The 21,939-nt window shown below is 33.7% G+C and overlaps 1 protein-coding gene across 5 annotated transcripts in view; it reads right to left on the bottom strand.

Moving 5' to 3' along the window:
- Positions 1 to 731: 731 nt before the first annotated feature.
- The window catches only part of LOC143238724 (spondin-1-like), a 130,346-nt gene continuing 109,138 nt past the window's right edge, over positions 732 to 21,939 (bottom strand). For 4 of the 5 annotated variants that reach the window (XM_076479206.1, XM_076479209.1, XM_076479203.1 and 1 more), the window contains 5 exons: positions 9,334 to 9,499; positions 8,569 to 8,743; positions 6,499 to 6,604; positions 3,808 to 3,984; positions 732 to 1,215 (listed from right to left, as the gene is read on the bottom strand). In XM_076479206.1, coding sequence (XP_076335321.1) covers positions 959 to 1,215; positions 3,808 to 3,984; positions 6,499 to 6,604; positions 8,569 to 8,743; positions 9,334 to 9,499 — 881 coding nt within the window. In that variant the 3' untranslated portion in view covers positions 732 to 958. The remainder of the gene's footprint in view (positions 1,216 to 3,807; positions 3,985 to 6,498; positions 6,605 to 8,568; positions 8,744 to 9,333; positions 9,500 to 21,939) is intronic. The other variant, XM_076479205.1, reaches the window with a different exon arrangement.

Here is a 21,939-nt window from a genome sequence, read left to right as displayed (position 1 = left end):
AAATAATGGTGTTGTTGTATTATGTAGCGGGACATGAATGAAACAAATATCTAAGTAGAATATGGAGTTGTTGTATTTTGATTTAAAACAAAAATTATAAAATATCGAATGACTAGGAACGAAATGTCTCTGCACACAACATTTTTGTACAAATGCCTTGTTTTTGTGGAGAATCGCCATCTTTCACTAAGATCCTGAGATTTGTCTTGACTGAACTCTGATAAAGTGGCATCATAAAAGAGTTATAAAATAGTGAATGCCTAAAACTGTGATATCAATAAGTGTAAAATTCAACTGTCTTCGTTTGTTACTATTTTACTTATTTATTCAATAATGATATTAGCTCTTTTCTACTGTAGAAATACCACTGTAGAATTAGCGAATACAAACACTGGGTTTCCACGTAAATGAACACGCAAACACGCACGGACTGACTGACACACATTGTTCTTTTAATTACCTGGATTTTCTGCGTAAGCATTGTTGAGTGACGTAAGGTAGATGTATTGTTATATTGATTTCTTTTTTGTAGCATACTGTTTATTTTGTAAATAAAACAAAAACAGTTAGGTAAAAAACAGTTAGGTTTTTTTTCACTTAGAGTTTGAAGCTATAACAAAAAAAAGCTAGTTTAACAAATCAAACAAGAATGACATAATCAAAACTAATAACTTAAAGAAATAAAAGTAATAGAAAAAAGCTATTACAATTAGAGAAAACTATAAGCAATAATTAATTAATTTTCTTAGTGCTCTTCTTATATACATGTATAAATAAAATAAATAAGTGAAGATCATACATTGAATGTCATAACATTTCAAACAAAAAACTAAATTCATTAGTAGTGTTTTGGTTATAGATCATGCGAGGATTACGGGTTTTTAAAGAAAAATAATGAAGTTTTCTACATAAAGAAAAAAAACACCTAAAACAGTTTAGCGTTTTACAATAAAGTTGTCTATAAAACTATAAGCCTCTGACATTTTGGAATATTTCTACACTTGTGTCTTTGCTTCATCTTCGGTGGACAAGATTTTCTGCCATGTTGTGCTTTTACATTTACCATTTTCCTCCGTTGTTTCCAAGCATTCCCACAGGTAATGCTACAGGATGTCCAGTCAGTCCATCGAGTGACCATACAGTCTAATACAACCAAATCACTAGTTTTTTCAGCAGGAGATGTCGACAGAGTGTTCACGGAACTTGAAGGAGCTACTAGTATAAAGTACATTTATTAAAATAACGCAGACACATGTTAGGGTTTCATAAACTTTTAAACAGATTAGAACAATATTAATGTAGCATAGGCTTAAGAGAATAAATTTACTCAAGTAACTATATATGAATTCAGGCATCAGCCCTACATTCAATGTTACAAACTACAAACTATTCTGTAAGAAAAAAATAAATCTAAATTTATTACTTCAAATTATCGTACTATTTATTAAGATAATTTATCAGAATGAAACTACGTTATGTCAAAATTATTTGGAGAATAACTATTATAGTACTTACTACTAAGCAATTTTTGTAAATCTAGACATTAACCAACAAAAATTCATTGGCACTGCACTCAACAAATTGACCAGTATATTTTCATATAGAACAGCATGAAAATCCATTTCATTCTTTATCTGCTTAAGATATATGATGATGGAACGGATGTGGTATGAAAGTAATTTGTATATATATAACTGTTAATAAGAAAACAACATAGCAGTACGTGTTTCATTCTAACATATTCACAGTGGTTATAAGGATAGTATGTTAATGATTCTGGTATAAAACAATACATCATTGTTACTAAACCTAACATCCGCATTATTGGTTAATAACAACTAAGTAGTATATGTTATATATTGCTTCTGATATGAGGGACAGGATGTTAATTATATGCTGATACGAGTAAACATCATTTCAATTAAAATTAACAAGATTATTGTGTAATCAGTTTAGGTGGCGTATTATATCATTATATTTTTACTGGAATAATTGATCCAGACATAGGTAACTGATTATTTTGATGGCTGTAATGTGAAGTACATGATATAATCTTATTTATTACACTCAATGGTTCAATTGTATTATCTTGTTTTAATGATTTATTATTTTATTCTATTTTACTAAAAGTAACTACTTTCTAACCACTGGCTAAAATGATAGGAAATATCGTTTTAAATGTCAGGCATTTATACATATCTGTTCTTAATGTACATAACTTTTTCCACTCATACGACATGTGAACAGAGATTAAATCTAATATAAGGTGTACCCCTACATTGCCCTGTGGACCCTATTTCTTCAGATACCTTTCATACTAAGATATATTTGACACTATTTTCAGTTGTGTGACTTCTAAACGTGACGCTTTTTTGTGTGAAAAGTTGTTTTGAATATGGCTTTAACAGCATAATTATGTGTATGGGATTGGGTGATGTATTTTTTTTCAGTGTTGTTCCTTCTTGAATTTGAAGCGAAAATATTATTTTCAATTCCTTAAACAGTAACGGTGTGTGAGAAATTACGTCTTACTGTGCTGTTTACATGAATAACTGACATTTAGGAGATTACTACTTAATAAAGACTTAAGAAACAAGATTTATTTATCATCGCGAGTAATTTGGATGTAGCAACCTCACTTACTTATTGAAGAATATTTTTATTATTGTTTTCTATTAAAAGAAACTAGTTTCTGGCTGCTTACTGTTAATGTTAGTTTTACATGTGATACGTTGCGGACTTCCACATCAGTGTTAACTTTCTCACACTGTAGCTTGACTTCACCTATTGTGTACTACGCATTTTGTATGTGTGTGTGTGTGTAATCACAAACAAACCGTTTCATTATTTATAACGCAGCACATACTGGAGAGAAGGAAGCCAGTTAACACCAACCACGATCAACCTTTGGACTACATTTTCACCAACGAGTAGCGGCGTTGACGGATACTTGTTTTTTGTTTGTGTTTTTTCTTACAGCAAAGCCACAAAGGGCTATCTGCTCAGCCCACCGAGGGGAATCGAACCCCAGATTTTAGCGTTGTAAATCCGGAGACATACCGCTATACTAGCGGGGGCTTGACGGATAGATTTTAACGTCGTCACAGCTGAAAGGGCTGGCATGGGCTGTGACTGAACCCGCGACACACAGATTGCAAGCCAAGTGCCCTCTAATCACCAGGTCGTACCAGACATGTTCAATATATCTTGCATTAGTCTACACATTACATTTTTTATAATACATAACAACAAATATGAGATACAAGAACGTTAAAATCAACATCCATGTTGATCGATTCTTATTTACTAAAAAAAAAAAAAAATTTCAAAATAAACATATCATTACAGCTATTGTTGAAGCCCCACGCTAGTACAGCGGTATGTCTACGTATTTACAACGCTAAAATCAGGGGTTCGATTCTCCTCGGTGGGCTCAGCAGATAGCCCAATGTGGCTTTGCTATAAGAAAACACACAAACACGCTATTGTTGAAACGTGATATCGGGTTCCTTTCTGTCCATGTGGGGAAAGAAATGAAAAACCAGGTAAAGCTAGTCGATAAAGCTAAAATAAAGCAACTTGTTCAATGTATGCATACCATAGTTATCTGTATTTAAAATAGTTTATTTCACCTCTAATATCTTTTCTCACATGAGATATTGATTGTCGTCTAAGTAGATGAGTTTTCTGCCTAGAATAACATAATAATGTAACTTCGCCTAAATAAGAACATTTACTACATGTAACGTCTTCTATTATGATCCTAACAACATCATTAAATAAAAGAACAATAAATATTTGTTGTACCTTTTGACATCATCATCTCGCAGAACTGTTTACAATCAGAGTGTCTTTTAGGAATTTTTCTGTTTCCATGGTAGCCATCATAAATGAACTGTAGACAAATTCCTTTCTTGGGGTCGAAGTACCAGGGGAGAAGGTAATCCCAGCAAGGTTCAACTTTTTTAGGCTCCTCACATACCTCTGTTAAAACAGATTATATTGTAACAATATGTGTGAATAAAAGCTCACAGGCGTATACCTAAAATAAGAAAAGCACTGTTAGACACCTCTCTATGTTATGGCAAATGTAAGTTTAATTTCTCAAGCCGTATCTGTTCTAATAGACAAAACATTTCTGCCTAATTCTGTCTGAGATTTAAAGTTATCAGTTCTGAAACTTATATCATTAATAAAGCTTAAAAACTTTATGAAGTATGCGTCTTCCCCCTCAACCATATTTATGTTCAAAATCAATATAAAGAAATATCTTATAAAAACAAATATGCATATTGAGAATTACTAGCAACATTACATAAGCTTAAGTTGTTTCTAACACGTAATAGTAATCAAGAAATACAAGAATTTTGATAAGATACAAACAACTACTAGGAAAGGTTTCGAATAGGAAGTAGGTAAAGTTAGACTCGAAGGTGAACAACACTCTTATCCATCCGCGATTTTTATGATGAAGTATACACGCATATTTGATGTTTTCTATCTTCGTTATTCAGCAAGATGAACTGTCAAGATTCATTAAAAATTTTATCCAAATATTTGTGCATGCAGTATTATGTATGTTTAAAGTAGAGCATTGACCAAGGAAGTGGTTACGTTCCTTTTTCTTAGTTACCTATTGTTTTGGATCATTATTCTATTGCATCACATGCGCTTTTTCAATGAAAATATTGCTGTAAATTATGACCCTAGATGAAAGTAGATAGCGTTTTTTTGAACTGCCAGGTTAAGTAATAATTTGAGGATTCAAACTCTCTTAAAATATGATTGGTGTAACCAACAGTGACGTTGACAGTACGCGTATTATGAGAGAAATAGCATTATAAAACTGTGTACATAACGTTTACTCATTTTCTAACAGATTCTTCATCCAGATTTGTATATTATTATGAGAGCTCACAAAATCCAGAAGAAGCGGTGTCCTTTGTCCGTTGACTCTTGTCTTGATTGTGATTTTACTTGTTTCACCGTGACATATTGTACATTCTCCTTTTTTAGTGTAATTTCAGTAAAAAGAAATCAGTTTAATTTCACAATAAATATTCTGTTGAACCTCCTGTCATCCGAGAGGGTGAACGTTATTTGTGTTACTACTATATCCATTGTTGTTTATCATCAGGAGTAGTTTTGGAAGTTTTTGATTTTGCTGTTTTATCTTTACTTCGATTAACCTTCTAGAGTATCCAGTATCTTCTTCACGAGTCTAACCCTAAATTAGGCTTAACTATAATGATAATAGAAACAAGCAATTGTCTTTGAAAAAACATTTAAAACCAATAAAACATTTTGAGCTTGAGGAAGAATAATGATTTCAACATTATTAATTTGAATCCACGGAATCAGAATGTTTACACCTGTATTTGTTCAGCAGTATTATAATATTTTGCTTTTAATATTTATTTTTCAAAATAAGATCAAAGGTTATCCAAATACTTCAGTTAATCAACATCTTCTTCAAATATAGTTGTTTTGTTTTTCTCACATACTGTAGCGTTGAAATACCTTTTCATTTGTAAAGATGGAAATGACCATACAAACCCTATCCTGTTGACTTTGCCTTCTATTAATAAAGATTATGATCAGGTTGTTGATTAACTTAAACTTCATGTATTTGTAAGAACAGTTAGGAATCATTCTCAATTTATAGCAAGAAATGGATAAAAGGTCTTTAAGCGAGTGTTCAAAAATTGAATCTTCGGTCTGAAAATATCACGATCTGCAATAGATATTAAGAGTACGATGATATTACAAATTTCATCACTTCAAATAGTGACACTAATAGACATATTATCAAATAAACACCGTATAACTAAGAGATGTCTGTACACTTACTTAGGACAGTTTGTGACGAGCATGTAATGAGAAAACCACAGTGTGTTTTACCCCACAGTAGCATATTATCATCTTACATACTTAATAAATTATAAGATTCGCAACACTCTGGTTGACACCTCTACAGGTATATGATGTAAGCGTCTAGAAATTCAGCTTTTCAACACACAGAACTCATACAACATGAACTTCCTTTACGGTTTGTGTATCTATTCACTAGATGATACGGATGAGTGTATTATTGGAAAAGTTCAGCACTACGTTTGAGAAAGCTGTTCACGATCAGATGTGAAAGCTTGAAAAATACAAACGAAATGTAAATATTATGTTTGTTAATTCAGGATTTGAATTACCAAGTAGTTAAATTAGACCATCCAAGTTATTTATACGTCGTTCTTGGGTTGAGGAAAATTTCTATAGACCTCGAGCATTAACATTCGCAGAGAGCAATCATGAAACGTAAAAAAGATGGTTGAGTCACGGACCTTTTTAAAAGGATATATAAACAAATCTATTGTTAAGATGTAGTTTTATGTGAATAACGATTAATATGTCTTACCATTTGCATAAAAAAATAGAGATTATAATTTAATTTATCAGCCAAGTAGAGGATTTTTTCCATTAACTCAAGGCTACATTTATTCGTACCTGCATCAGTTAGGTAAAGTCGCGTACGGATCTTGATACCTTTACCACAGGTGACTGCATATAGGAACCATTCTGACCACCAGGTTACTGCACATCGTTTGCCAATCTGTCGCAAAGTACAAAACATAACCAGAAAAATGAATGATATTTATAGTGAATTAAAAGTGAGTTTACAAAAATAATATAATTTATATGGCGAAATTTTAGCATTTGCCGTTCATTGTTAAGATTAGAATAAAAAAAAATAGTTACCGTTAGAAGAAGCAAGCAAATGTTCGTATGCATAACAACTTAACCTTGGCAATCATAAAATTAACATTTGAAATCCAAGCCTAGAACCACATTGATATTACATGATAACTCATTTATCTTTGTTGTTTTTTCAAAGAAGTATATTGAATTTGTGCGTTGGCTGGTGTTTGGATTTTTCAGTTCACTATACTTTCCGAAACATGTATTTTTACCTTCGTCGTTGAAGGTGAACGAAGATTGTTTCACCCCCATGCTTGTATTTTTCAGCAAAATTTCTCAAAAACGGCTCAGTGGATTCGGACCAAACATGGTATACACTTGTACTATGACCAAATTTAGAGGTGATTAATTTTGAAAGGTTAAAAGGTCAAGGTCACGAAAATAAAAAAGCAATTAATATAGGTATCGATTTTTCATTATTTTTGCTCTATAACTCGACGAAAAATAATATTATTTTGATTAAACTTGGTGAACTTATGTAGAATATTATTCCTCGTTGTCCTACCAAACGTTATCCGTGTCCGTTGAAAACGATGGACATATAAATACATTTTCGTATTTCTCGAAACAATCAATGCTGCGAGTAAGAATATACATTCTGCTAAGTGTTCCTCTAGTCTAAACAAATAGTTTAAGTATTTACGTTTTATTGCCTTTTAAAGGCACTTCAGGATTTTCATTACTGGAATCATTTATTATCTAAGGGTGAACTAGCAATCAAATGATTGATTAAGACTTATTTAACTTTATTATATATATATGTGAACGTTATTTTATACTCTCCGTGTAGAACTACATTTTCAATCCAATCGGCACCCAGAGGCACAGCGGTATGTCTGCGGACTCACACCACTAGAAATCGAGTTTCGATATCTGTTTTAAGCAGAGCACAGAAAGCCCATCGTGTAGCTTTGTGCTTAATAACAAACAAACAAAACAATCCAATTATTCAATCTGAAACAAACTGAAGAACGTGGAGGAAATAATGCTAAAAGTGAGAGATAGAATTTATAAAAAATTATTTTAAAATGGTGAGATCAAAATATTCTAACGATCCTATATATATGCCTATATATCAGCCTAATACTGGGATTTGTTTACGGTATTTGATCAATTTAGTATTACGCCTCTCTTAACAACCTGTTTAACTATTTTAACATCCTATAGGTCTATACGTTTCGATACTGAAATTTTTTTATGTCTTGACGTCTGTCTGCTATCTGGAACAAATGTTCGAACCAGATTAATAATATTGTAAGCAATCCCAGCAACAGCAAATCTATAATCGATCAAATCTCATGGTGAAATTAAACTAATGTCTTTCTAGAACAACACGTGCAAAATACGGCGAAACCAGTCGTGCATTTTCAGAACTAAAAACTTAGAAATAACTTGTGATATACTAGCTTTCGGAACTGCTTTAAAATATGGTTTCACAGACTGTTTTAAATTTGGATCTTTAATGTATTTATATAATGTAATTGAACTCTGTCAAATTTTCTATGAAATTAACGCTAATTGTGCCTTTATCATTCAAAGTTAACTCATTTGCAAAAGGTTTATGACCTTACCGGCTTCTTTATGTCGTACTTGTTTACTAAGACTCATTTATTCTGATAAACTAAAAACTCGTATTTTACAAGAGTCGACCCTACTAATAGGTTCTATATTTAGATGAACTATCCAACAATCTAATACAATTAAACTAAATTCATGCTTCATTTACTTGTTAGATCTAAACTTTACTTAAAAGGATTCGTAAAGCAGAAAATACAAATTTATAACTAAAAACTGATTAATATTTCTTCAAAAACTCACAAGTTTACTTCGGTAGCATTTAGGATTTATCGCCTTGCAGGTTTCTTTCGATGAGAGTTCCAGGTGGCAGAATTTCCAAGCCTTAGAGTGAAGATATTTTCGTTTTCTTGTACGAGATCCCTTACCACAGATGACGCTGCAGTCGGACCAATTATACCAAGCTGTTGTGTTGCAGCTGACGTCACAGAAATAATAATGTGCTATTAAATTGTTAGTTCCAAAATTCCATCCTCCACTATCTTCAGATTGGTTGGTTTTTAGCTTGAACACTGATTTGTTGAATACTTTATTTATTTAATAAGTGATTTGCTGAGAAGGCACAGAATGACGGTTCGAAAGCTTATTATTACACTGAACATGCAGAGTACATAGACTAACATTAATAGCACTAACACTTGAACATGTATAACATAGAGACCAACATTTTTGTACTTTTAGAAACTTGTTAAAAAAAGGTGTACAGATGAGATGGAAAGAAAAAAACGATTCTAGCTTCAATATCCAACGCAATTTTTGTTTTAAAATACTAGAATTGTTAAAAACTGATAAAAACAGCTTCAAAATGTTGTAAGTTCACTCAAAACCTTTTAATAGTCGTCATTAATATTATAATAACATGGTATCGTATAGACTTTGTAAAATAATTAAACTTAAATTAAGAAAATAAAATACGAAAATAACCCGAAAACTTAAGTTACTTTAAAACAATATGGTACTTGTAATGGTTACTTAAGATCATTATTTAAAAATTAAATATATTTTTACCCTTCACAGTCAATGTCACAAAGCTTCTTCTCTTGCAGCTGATTTGCACATCCCATATTATGTGCTTTTTGTTCATTCAAATATTTTCTTGTCCGCACTATAATGCTTTGACCACAGAAGACACTACAAGCTGAGAACTCTGTCCACTTACTAACAGCACACGCAGCTAAAGAAGATACGAGACGAAATATTTACAGTAATAGTTTCGAGCAAGTTGGTTTAATGAAAACAATATAAAAAAAGTAAAAACTGAAAGATTAAAACATTGTGCTGCATCACGATCCTACTCTACAGAATGTTTAATTGTGTTGTCCATTTATTTTCATAATGTAATGACCAGAAGTGAGTGATTCTAAGTCGTAATTTGCTCATTTTTATTTCATTTCTAGAAATACAAACAAGATAAGTACAACATCGCGTTGTAACGTAGAATATGGAAAAAGGTACACTTTGTTTCTTCAAGGCTGTCCCTGAACACCCACCCTTGAGAAAAGCAAAAAAATTTAAATCTACTTTTAATTTCCTATAAAATTATCAATTCCCCTTTTAAGCTTCTATAACGTATTGCAAAGATGGCTGATATGGCTATTAAAAACGTTAATTAAAATAAAGTACAGATAGCGTTTCGGCTTTCTTAGATCATATTCAGGTTGACAAATATATAGTTTAAAACTGATTGTTACTGACCAGTCTTTGTCAACCTGAAAATGACCTAAGAATGTTGAAACATTCTTCTATACATTATTTTAATTAGAGTTTTTAAGATCCATTACATTTTTACTTCAAGTGGTTTTCTTGTCATTATGAAGTCTCTATAACATTCTGGCCTCCACAACTGTAGACGGTAATTCATTCGGTAAGTCAATCACTCTTCTAGAAAAATAAAACTGTTTTAAATGAAGCCTAATTTGTTTTGTTTTTTTCAAATCTTCATATCATGTTTTCTCTCGTATTATCTTCAGAGTATAACACAAATAAGCTGCTAGTCTTTGACCTGTGTATCCCTCAAATAACTTACGAATTTCATTCAGGTCACTTCTTGCCTTACTTTTATCAAGAACAATGAGCTAAGAGATTACAATGTATACCTACCATTGTAAGTGTAACAGATTAACTGCTGTGCATTTATTTTAGTGCCTACGTTTGTTTCAGTGTAGTTTTCTCTTGTATGCATGTGAAGTGTATTATTGGATGCGTATTGCGCAAGTCGTGCCTGTTCTCTAAATTTATAGAAGATTCTTGAGAGTGAGAATCAACAATATTTGTTTCACGAAAACACTAGCTAGTTTTCGAACATTTTTGAAACTTCAAGAAACTCGCCTGAATTGTATAAAAACAGATAACTGTGAGAAAGTAGAAGAAGAATATTATTACTGGTCAACTACTGTCAGTAGTGTATTATAAGCCTTGGAAGCTATAATTGTGGTTAACGCCTATTATTTCAAACATTACAAACGTTTAATTTCAGTGACTTAAATTCGCATCTTAGTATTTCTACGATGACATTAGATATTGTTGTCGGCGAAAGCTTACTGATACTTGAAGTTAGTTAGTCGTCAAAAGAAGTGTACAGGTGTATCGACAAAGAATTAATTTGCTCTCCGTGAACGTCGATAAAAGATTCAGTTCCAGACCAGATATAACACTCAGTACCGTTTGTAAGTTTGTAGAAGTCTTGAATGTAAACCATCATTTGTAATAATTATTAGTAATAACCGTCATTATAAATTGCATTGTTGTTTGTATATTAAAATACTTTTATGTTAAGAAAGAAAATTGTGTATCAATATTGTTTGCAAATATTATAAACTTTATACATATTAATATTTATTTAACTACTAAATTAAAATTAAAATTTTCGGTTATTTGAAACGTTAACACCTAGTATACATGACATAATAAGTCGGAGACTCGTACGAGATAAATTATAATACGTAATATAAGACAATCTTCCATCCACAGAATCACACTAGTAACTTTCTTTTACGCCCTTTACAATATTTTTCCTTATGTAAGAAGAATAAAACAGTATACAGTGTTACAAAAGAGGCATAACTAGTGATTTGTTTACGGAGATAATTCTTTCTTTGACTTATAAATTAAACATGTCTGTATAAAGATACACCCTAAGCTTTTGTTAGTTTTACTGCTGGGAAAATAGCACTGATTCGATATCTTGAATGACTTATCCGCCAATATACCAAGATTCCTTTCTCAAACTACACTATCGAATTTGTTTCCATCTTTATTACACGTGTGATTCAATTTATGATAAACCAAACGTACTGCCTTGCACTTAATATAATAAAAGGCCAAACATCAATCCAAAAATTGACTCAAGTCATTCTGTAGAAGTAGTTCAATATCCTCACTGGTGTTAGATATACTCAAGAGATTAATGTCACCAGTACATTTTGATAACTTAATAATCATATCACCTGTCTAAGAGTTGGCAGTGGATGATGATGACCAGCTGCCTTTGCTCTGGTCTTACATTGCTAAATTAGGGACGGCTAGTGCTGATAGCCCTCGTGTAGCTTTGCACCAAATTCAAAAACAAACAAAGAATAAACATATCTTCTTATCGTTGCTATTAATACAAATAAAATAAATACATGACACAGATAAAAGTTTCTCAAATATTTCCCATGTCTTAATGGTTAACAATAAATATAAAATGGCGTCATCCTCGGTGATTCTCTGAGTATTTTGTGTAAAAAATGTATCGTCAGTCGCTTCAAGAAATTTCTCTTTCTCGCTACTGGACTCTATGCAATTCCAGTCACTGTGTTTACAATGAAAGTCAGCCACAATGTAAGATAAACGGTAAGATCTTCAAAGATGATATCTAAATTATCTTAATCAAATAAGGTTTCATTTTTTCGTATTTGTCTAAGATTTTTTATCTCCTAAAATGTGTGTTATTCCTAATGGTGTTCACTTACATATGATGACCAAGACAAGGAAGGTGAAGAGTTGATGATTTATTTTGAATTAATGTATAGAAATATATCGTGCTTAAGACACGAATCAATTCAGACTAACAAGTAAAGTTCACAGTGGAATGAAACGATTTTCTTTGATTGGAAAATTGTTAATCTGATGTCATTATAGGACACTTCGTTTTTCTCAGTTAGATATGCGAAAATCTAAACGATTGTATTTCATTTAGTTTAATCTTTGTGCAGAGGCGGCGTTAAGATAGGATTTACTGAGCCGAATCTATCCCAAAATGTGTTACAGCCTCTCCTAATCTGGTTCATCTTTTAAACACTGCAGTGCAGTATGTGTGCCCAAAGCGAAACCATCTCAATATTATATCCAGCTCACATAAACCTCCCTCCCTCACATGGAAAAACCTGGTGACGTTCCTGCCTTTATGTTCAAACGATGATAAGCCTGTTTCTTAGGTCAATCTAGGTTACAAAGGTTTAAAGCTGGTTTATTTAATTTAATTTAATTTATTTGGTATTCGTTGAGGTAAACTGCAGTTTTTAGTTTTATTAGAGCCCGTCATGGACAGGTGGTTTGGACGGAATCTGAGGGTCACGGTTCAAATTCCCCTTACACCAAACATGCTTGTCCTTTCAGCTGTGGGGGCGTTATAATGTGACGGTCAATCACATTATTCGTTGGTAAAAGAGTAGTCCAAGAGTTAGCGGTGGGTAGTGATGACTAGCTGCCTTCCCTCTAGTCTTACACTGCTAAATTAGGGATGGCTAGCGCAGATAGCCCTTGTGTAGCTTTGCTCGAAATTCAAAACAAATCAAAACTAATACATTCCATTTGTGTGATTTTCGGTATAAGTTAGTAGAAACATCTCTAATAATAACGTAAATTAGAGCTTTAAAGAAACTTTCTCAGTAGACTCTCCACATACTTGGAAATAATTCTTAAACTGCCTGAAGAAAAAAATGGCTTCAGAAAATTTAGACAAATTAGTCAGACTAGCTAAAGAGCTAATACATAGCTTTAACAAAAAACAATGCACTGTCGCCTGCTTTCTTCACATTGAGAAAGCATTTGACACTGTATGGCACAACGGTCTACGTTCCATGTGCATGAAATGGGACTACCGTGTGAAATTATTCGCTGGTTGTCTAACTTTTTAGAAAACAAAAAATGTAGAATAAATGTAGAGGGAACCTTTTCTGAGTGCTTTACTCCAGAAGCTGGTGTCCCTCAGGGAGGGGTGGTTAGCCCTATACTCTTCATCGTATATGTAAACAATGAAGGATCCTAATCATGGATTCTCCTCAAAATTTCCTGAAAATGTGGCAGTCTAGAAAAGTGCTCTTACACCAGAAATAGCAGCCACAAACATACAACCACAATTAAATAGAATAAGTGAATAGGGCCAAAAGTACAGAATAAAAATAAATACAGCAAAAACACAACTTGTCGTTTTTACCAAGCTGACAAAACATAAAAAGTACAGCCTGAAACATATATGAATGGAACATTACTTCAGACTGCCACATCGGCAAAATTTCTAGTAACCTATGACTCAAAATTAACATGGATTAACCATATAAATAAAATTAAAAGTAAAATCTGGAAGAACCAACTATGCTAGGCGTCTAACTGGCACAAACAGTGGAGCATCAACAGACAATATACTAAAAATTTACAAAACATACATTAGACCAGTAATTGACTATGTAACTCCAGCTTGGGTTACTGTAAATGACAAAATAATCAAAACCAAGTTGCAAACAATATAAAACACTCCTCACAACAGCATACAGAGTTCCCAGTATAACATCATCTAAATTCATACACAAATATTCAAACATACCAACAATACCAGATAGACTCCTACATAGTACAATAATGCATTTTTTGTATAAACATTGGATGAAAAATTAATTATTATGCGAGCTAGATAGGTATACCCTTGTGCAAATTAATTGAAACAAATGGCCATTTTACAATATTTTCAGCATGGCGGCCGGTGTAGGCTCGCTGGATCCGCTGATTTCCTTTAATAGTCATTTTTTCACACAAACGGCGTCATTAGCTGTGTTTTGCAGTACGGTCGATCTATTTTTGGGATGTATGACGAAATTTGAAGAATATTACGTCATTCGAAATTGCGTTACAAGGGCAAGGAGACCAGTCAAAAAGCAACTTCTTATCAACTCAATGAAGAAAAAACGGTGTCAGTGGGGTCTGAAATACAAGAACTGAACGCAAGAACAATGGAGGAAGATGTTATTCAGTGACGAGACTCATTTCTTCGTACAGGGTCAAAGAAGTCTGCATGTTCGCAGATCTCAAGGTGAGAAACTTCGAAAATCTCACATCAATAAGTTCGTAAAACATCCCTTGAAGAAGATGTTTTGGGACTTTTTCAGCTACTATGGCGTCGGAGGCTTATATATTGTAGAAGGTATCATACGAGGACCACAGTACATCGAAGTTTTGCAGAGAAGAGTTGTTCCAGAATTGAAAAAGAGATTTCCAGATGGAATTGGCATTTTTCAGCAAGATCTGGCTCCGTGCCACACATCGAAACTTGTGAAGAATTTTATGACTACAACGCGAATAAAGGTGCTGGACTGGCCTGGAAATTCTCCGGACTTAAATCCTATTGAAAATCTTTGGGCGATTTGTAAAGAAAGACTTCGGGGAAAAGACTGTACTACGAAAAATAAGCTAATTGAGGCCATAATTGAGGTGTGGTACCGCACACATTAGTAAAGATTGCAGTCAACTCGTGGACTCGGTGCCAAAGCGGATTAATGATCTTCTGAAAAATAAAGATGGTCATATCATATATTAATTTGTGAGTAATTTTTGGATTCTCAGAAATAAAACGAAAAAAATTTGAAAAATCGTAATTTTCCGTCTTGTTTCAATTAATTTGCACAAGAGTGTATCTCATACATGATGAAGATAGTCCTAAACACTTCTCCCTTATCAACATATATTTGAAACACACACACACACAAACAAAACAAATATATATATATCTGTGTATATAAAAAAGGAAGTAAGAAAAAGGCCACCATCAAACTAGACTTCCTACTGATAGGGCAAATAATATCTATAAGTGTATGAAACTAGTATATGAACATTGCCCTGAAAACGGTCGGAGTAAACTCAGACCATTCTGACCCTAAAGTAGTAGACATACCAACCAACACTGCACGATCATGTAAGTAAAGGAAGGAGGAAGAGATCAAGACGCTTCTGACCCTCCAGGGTACATATGATTACCCAACCCCTGAGAGAGAGAGGGGCAAAATAGGCCATGTTTATATTTCTCTCAGTTTGGTCTGGTAAGTGATAACTGTATGTGTTATGAGTTGGAAGAGGTTTTTGCTTAATTTCTTCTTTTTCAATTAAACAGAAACAACGAAAAGCTTTATCGGACGGATACTCTAGTATTATGGGCGTAGAACTGTTTTTGATTCTGTAATTAAACAAAGTTTTGTTGTATTTCAGCATTCTTCTGATAGTAGGTTTCACAGGCCATTATTCTATCACCATGGACATTTTAGATCTTTTTATTACAGCGCCAATAACATTCAGCAAATGTTTCAGTGCAGCCAAAACACCGTTAAAATTTTGGTTAGAGCAGCGATACGTTTGTATAAATAAATATAATATAATTACTTTCACAAAATGTGAAACAGAATAAAAAATTATATATTTAAATTAGATTTTATTTTCACAGTTAGAAGGACTAAAACGTATCAGTTCGAATGAATTTTACCATTTCTGTTGATTGAGAAACTATAACAGCAGATTTTTTTATATAGTTATTATTTTTCTTCTGTGATAAGACTTAAATTTAAAATTCTGAATAACTTCATTTACTTGTAAATATATAAGATACTAGTGAACCAGCTTGCTCTAAATTAATTTGGCTGGAACTTTTTATGCAAACTCTGTTTTCTGTTCCTTTTGTTTGTTTAATAGCACGCTAGATTTAACACATCAGGTTTTATATAATATGCTCAACAAACTAATGTGACGTGAACTCCGAATTACCCAAGAGGAAACCATTTCAGCAGCTGCCAAACCTGCATAAGGAACTTTTATAAGATTTATTTAGCTGGATATAAAAAACAACACATTTAACATGAAGGAATTATCCAAGCGATGCTGTATAAGTAATAAAACAGACAAGATTTTCAACGTTTTTAACAAAATAAAAACGTAATTTTTAATCATAATTAAATAACTGACGAACACGGTATTATATATTGTACAAGGGAACTGAAGAAAATATTAAAAATTGAACTTAATATAAATAGACATCTTCCTTATATAAATATACATACAGTTAGTTATTCATCAGGCACACAAACCAAGACAAAAATCCATCCATAATACATAAACATAAAGTAGCCCCCTCAATGGCACAGCGGTATGTCTGCGGACTTACAACGCTGAAATCCGGGTTTGGATGCCCGTGGTGGGCAGAGAACAGATAACCCATTGTGTAGCTTTGTGCTTAATTACAAAAAAACGTAAACATAAAACACCTTTATAGATAACGAAATAACAAGTTATTTCTAAAAATACATGAAAGGACAGACAGACTGGTAGGTAAATATATATAATTAAGAATGTACGCCCCTAGGAAAGGGCAAGAGGGCGCATTTGCCCCACCCCCATAAATGTCACAAAATCATTGCACGTATTATGATGAAAGCTTGACATCATAGTTTAATTAAATGTTTCAGTAATTTTTATTAAAACTGTAAATTTGCGTTTAAACACACGAAACATATTATTTCAGTATGTTGATTTACTCTGCAAAAGCTGATTCCATACATACATGTTTGTACCCCTGTGGGTGTCTATTTAATTAAGTGGTTTGGTTGTTTTGAATTTCGCACAAAGCTACATGAGGGCTATATGCACTAGCCGCCCCTACTTTATCAGTGAAAGACTAGCGAGAAGGCAACTAGACATCACCACCCACTATCAACTATTGGGCTACTCTTTTATCAACGAATAGTGGGATTGATCTTCCCATTATAACGCCCCCTTAGCTGATAAGCGAGCATATCTGGTGGAACAGGGATTCAATAGAATGCCAAGAGCCCTAACCACGTGGCCATTCCGGCACAATAGTTCAATTAAGAAACACCTTACACCATCGGTGAATATATCATAGTAAAGGAGCATTTATGTTTGTGTTTATTTAATCAAAGCCACATTGGGCTATCTGCTGTGTCCACCGAGGAGAAATGAACTCTTGAGTTTAGCGTGGTAAATCAGTATAATAGTATAATAGGTCTTTTCCATTTACTTTAAGTATAAGCAATTGGGAAATAACACTTTCTGCTCAGGAACAAGAAAAAGTTAAAAAAATTTTACATAGTGGTATAGAATATGTAAGTGTGGTAAAAGAATTGCATGGTATGATATACATGGTGTCCGAAAAGTCTGGAACCATAGGTGACTTGCAGCTTTTCATACTTTCAGATACATAATTGGTTATGGTACTGTCAAAGCATGAGAAGGTCGGGTTAATCCTGCTGTCAATCCAAACTTACTTCAAATTATAAGAACAGCATACGGAATAAATTCGTTGAGGTGCTTACGGAATTTTCGGACACCATGTGCAAAACATGATTAAAAATTTATATATGATAATATGCATACTATGATAAAATAAATATCTGTGATAATGTGCACACTTGTTTAAGTCGTTTCCCACTGTGATTTCTTCTTTAATGTTTTTCGTTCGTTCCTGAAGAGCTATAACATTAGACACACTTTGAAGTGAAAACACCCTATTTCATGTCAAAGTTAAATACACTCCAAAACGCTTTCAGACTTACGTGTGCCCCAGCTAAGCTAGGTGGTTAAGGCGTTCGACTCGTAATCTGAGGGTCGCGGGTTTGAATCCCCGCTACACCAAACATAATCGCCCTTTCAGCTGTGAGGGTGTCATAATGTGGCAGTTAACCCAACTATTCGTTGATAAAAGAGTAGCCAAAGAGTTGGCGGTGGGTGGTAATGGCTAGCTGCCTTCGCTCTAGTCTTACACTGTAAAATTAGGGACGGCTAGCGTAGATAGCCCTCGTGTAGCTTTGCGCAAAATTAAAAAAAAAAAAACAAGCGAAAAACATATCTCTAACTGTGAGTGCAGATACGTGATTCAATCTCATAACGCTCGTGGTAACCCAGAATCGATCGACAAATAACTGTCCTCTGGTCGTTTTAAGGTTTACGATCTACATCATCCAGGTGTTGTGACAAGTATACAACTCTATTGTAATCGATTCTGTATTTTGCTAACAACACTTCTAGCCACGTTTCAACGTTCTGCTTTAATTGAAGGGCTTCCATTCGTCCAACAGCTCTTCCTTTGAGTTAAGTATCCTCATTCATTTTCTGAAATTCATGTTTCATGAATTCTTTTGAATCATTTCAAATTTATAAACAAAACAGTATTTTGTGAGAAATTGATATATATAACAATGACTGAATGACCAGTTATTTACATTTAAGATCATGTGACTGGTCATCAAGTAAGTGATTTGCATAACAAGGAATTAAGGTTTGATTAACGTTATTATATAAAAGTGGTTGTCCTTTAGTCAAACATACATTACAAATTCCAATCACCCTTTAATATTTTCAGATAGTATAATATATTAGTTTGATATATGATATGTTAACTTTATGAAACTGATAGTCCCAAAATAACAAGTTGTGTGAGTCAGAAGAAAGGTTCCTCTAAAATAAAAGTTTGGTAATTTGAATTACTATAATGATTCGTAAATTTTACTGGTTCAGTGACAGATACATTTATATAAAAATCAAAATCAAAAACACAAAACAGCTCAATAGATTTACACAAAAAAATCAGAAATACACAAAGATTTAACGTTCAGAATACGTCCTTAAATCTGAAAATATATTTTAATATATTCTTAATCTATTGAAAGTCCACTTTTAATTCTTTAAAAACTTATCTAGATTTACAGAAGAATTAAATAGTGGAGAAGCTTTCTTTGTTTTCGAATTACACGTAAAGCTACATGATATGCGTAAGTCGTCCCTAATTTAGCAGTGTAAGATTAAAGAGAAGGCAAGTAGTTATCACCACTCACCGCCAACTCTTGTGTTATTCTTTCACCAACTAATAGTGGGACTGACTGTAACATTATAAAGCACTCATGGGCTGAAAGAACGAGCATGTGTGATGCCCGGGGATTCGAGTCCGCAACCCTAACCACCTGGCCATGCCGGTCCACTAGAAAGGTACTCTTAAATTTAACATAAGATATTTACAGGTCCTTAGATAATGATGAAAAAAATCAGTAAGTGTTTATTTAGTCTTTAATCTGGTCTAGAACTGAATATGTTATCAACGTTCACGGAAAATAAAATTAATTCTTTACTGATACACCTGTACATTACTTTTGACGGTTAGCTGGCTTGAAAAACCCATAACTTTTCACCAACGACAATATCTGATGTCTTCGTAGAAATAGTAACGTCCAAAGTTAATTCACTGAAGTTAAATGGTTTATAATTTTCGAAATCTATAAATGTTTCAGGCCAAATTCTGTAGTTTTTCAATTAATAAGCGTTATTCGCGATTATAGCTTCCGAAGCTTATAGTATACTGACTGTAACCGACAAATAGTATAAAAATTGTCTCTTAGTACGTTGGTTTGTATAATTTAAGGCAAGATTCTTGAACGCTCAACAATGTTCCAAAACACGCTGGTATTTTCGTAAACCACATATTATTAATTCTTACTCTCGAGAATCTTCTACAAATTTAGAGAACAAGCAGGATTTGCGCAATACACATTCAACCATATGCGTCACATGCATCAAACTAAAACAAACGCAGGTATTAGAATAAACGTATAACGATAAATTCGTTACAAAAGAAATAAATGTGCGGCAATTTGAAGATAGCGAAAGTTAGCCAAAAAAACGGTATATATGAAATAAAAATATAATGAGTTAAAATTATCTTATTTATTTTATTACAAACATGAAACAATAAGCAAAAGACAGAACCAAACTTCTAACAATCGTGCCGTTATCTATGCATTTAATTAACGGTTATAATTATCAAGTACACACTTGATCACCACAGATAGTCACGCATCATCAGAGAAACCGTTAAATTCCCCATCTTTTGTATCTGCGTGGACGAGACGGGGCACATGTCAAGTGCTATGTTTTCTCCTTGTTTTATCTTCCTTGGCTTTTTCTTGTCGGTTAATAATTTCAGTCTTTGTTAATCCATTCACAATTACTGCCTGTGGTCCATTGTTCCAAGCATTATTAATCCACTATGTAACGTCGGCATGGGAAGCAAGACGCTTTGTTTCTTTGTTTTGGAATTTCGCACAAAGCTACTCGAGGGCTATCTGTGCTAGCCGTCCCTAATTTAGCAGTGTAAGACTAGAGGGAAGGCAGCTAGTCATCACCACCCACCGCCAACTCTTGGGCTACTCTTTTACCGACGAATAGTGGGATTGACCGTCACATTGTACACCCCCCAAGGCTGGGAGGGCGAGCATGTTTAGCGCGACGCGGGCGCGAACCCGCGACCCTCGGATTACGAGTCACACGCCTTACGCGCTTGGCCATGCCAGGCAAGCAAGACGCAAACGTATTTATTTTATGAAACATTGAGACATTTTGATTTTAATCCTTGAGTCGTTTAATCCTATAATTTTTTAAGTCGAGGTACGGGGCAAACCATAACAAAAGACTCATCTTATACTTCGAAATGCATGGTAACTGATAATTATATAATTCGTCAGGAAAGCTCAAGCGGTATAATTTGTAAACAAATGTTTGTGTGTACCTTATTATTTATATCTTTAGTTTACTGTTATACACTTTTATATTAGTTGCAGTTATTCCTGGTTTTTTATTTGTAATATTAACAGTTCTCCAATATTATCTCAAATACAGTTGTTCAGTTTTTAGAAGTGATTGCGTTTATGTACATATATATATAACACATACACACAGATATTAATTACTTCAGTTTGTTGAATTTTGAATTTTACGCAAAGGTGCTCGAGTGTCACCTGCGTTAGCCGTCCCTGACGTCGAAGTGATAGACAAGAGAGAAGAGAACGAGTCGACACCACACACCGCCAGCTCTTCGGCTAATCTTTACCAACGAATAGGCCCGGCATGGCCAAGTGGTTATGGCGCTCGACTCGTAAACCGAAAGGTCGCAGGTTCGAATCCCTGTCGCACTAAACATGCTCACCCTTTCAGCCGTGAGGCGTTATAATGTGGCTGTCAATCCCACTATTCGTTGGTAAAAGAGTAGCCCAAGAGTTGGCGGTGGGTGGTGATGACTAGCTGCCTTCCCTCTAGTCTTACACTGCTAAATTAGGGACAGCTAGTGCAGATAGCCCTCGAGTAGCTTTGCGAGAATTTCAAAAACAAATCAACGAATAAAAGGTTGAACATCTCAATGTAATTGCTCACACAGCTGAAATGGCGCGCATATTCGGTGACTGGATTTTCACCCGCAACCTATCAATCGCTCGTCGAGCACCGTAACAACCAGGCCATGACAGGCCTAGTTACATTCGTCCAATAGCATAAATGGTAATTGCCTTTAAGTATGAATTTACTTTAGTAGTC

This window comes from Tachypleus tridentatus, chromosome 13 (genome assembly GCF_004210375.1).
Source record: "Tachypleus tridentatus isolate NWPU-2018 chromosome 13, ASM421037v1, whole genome shotgun sequence".
NCBI lineage: Eukaryota > Metazoa > Arthropoda > Merostomata > Xiphosura > Limulidae > Tachypleus > Tachypleus tridentatus.
The sequence above is the reverse complement of the archived record's forward strand: the minus strand, read 5'-3'. Positions and strand labels throughout refer to the sequence as shown.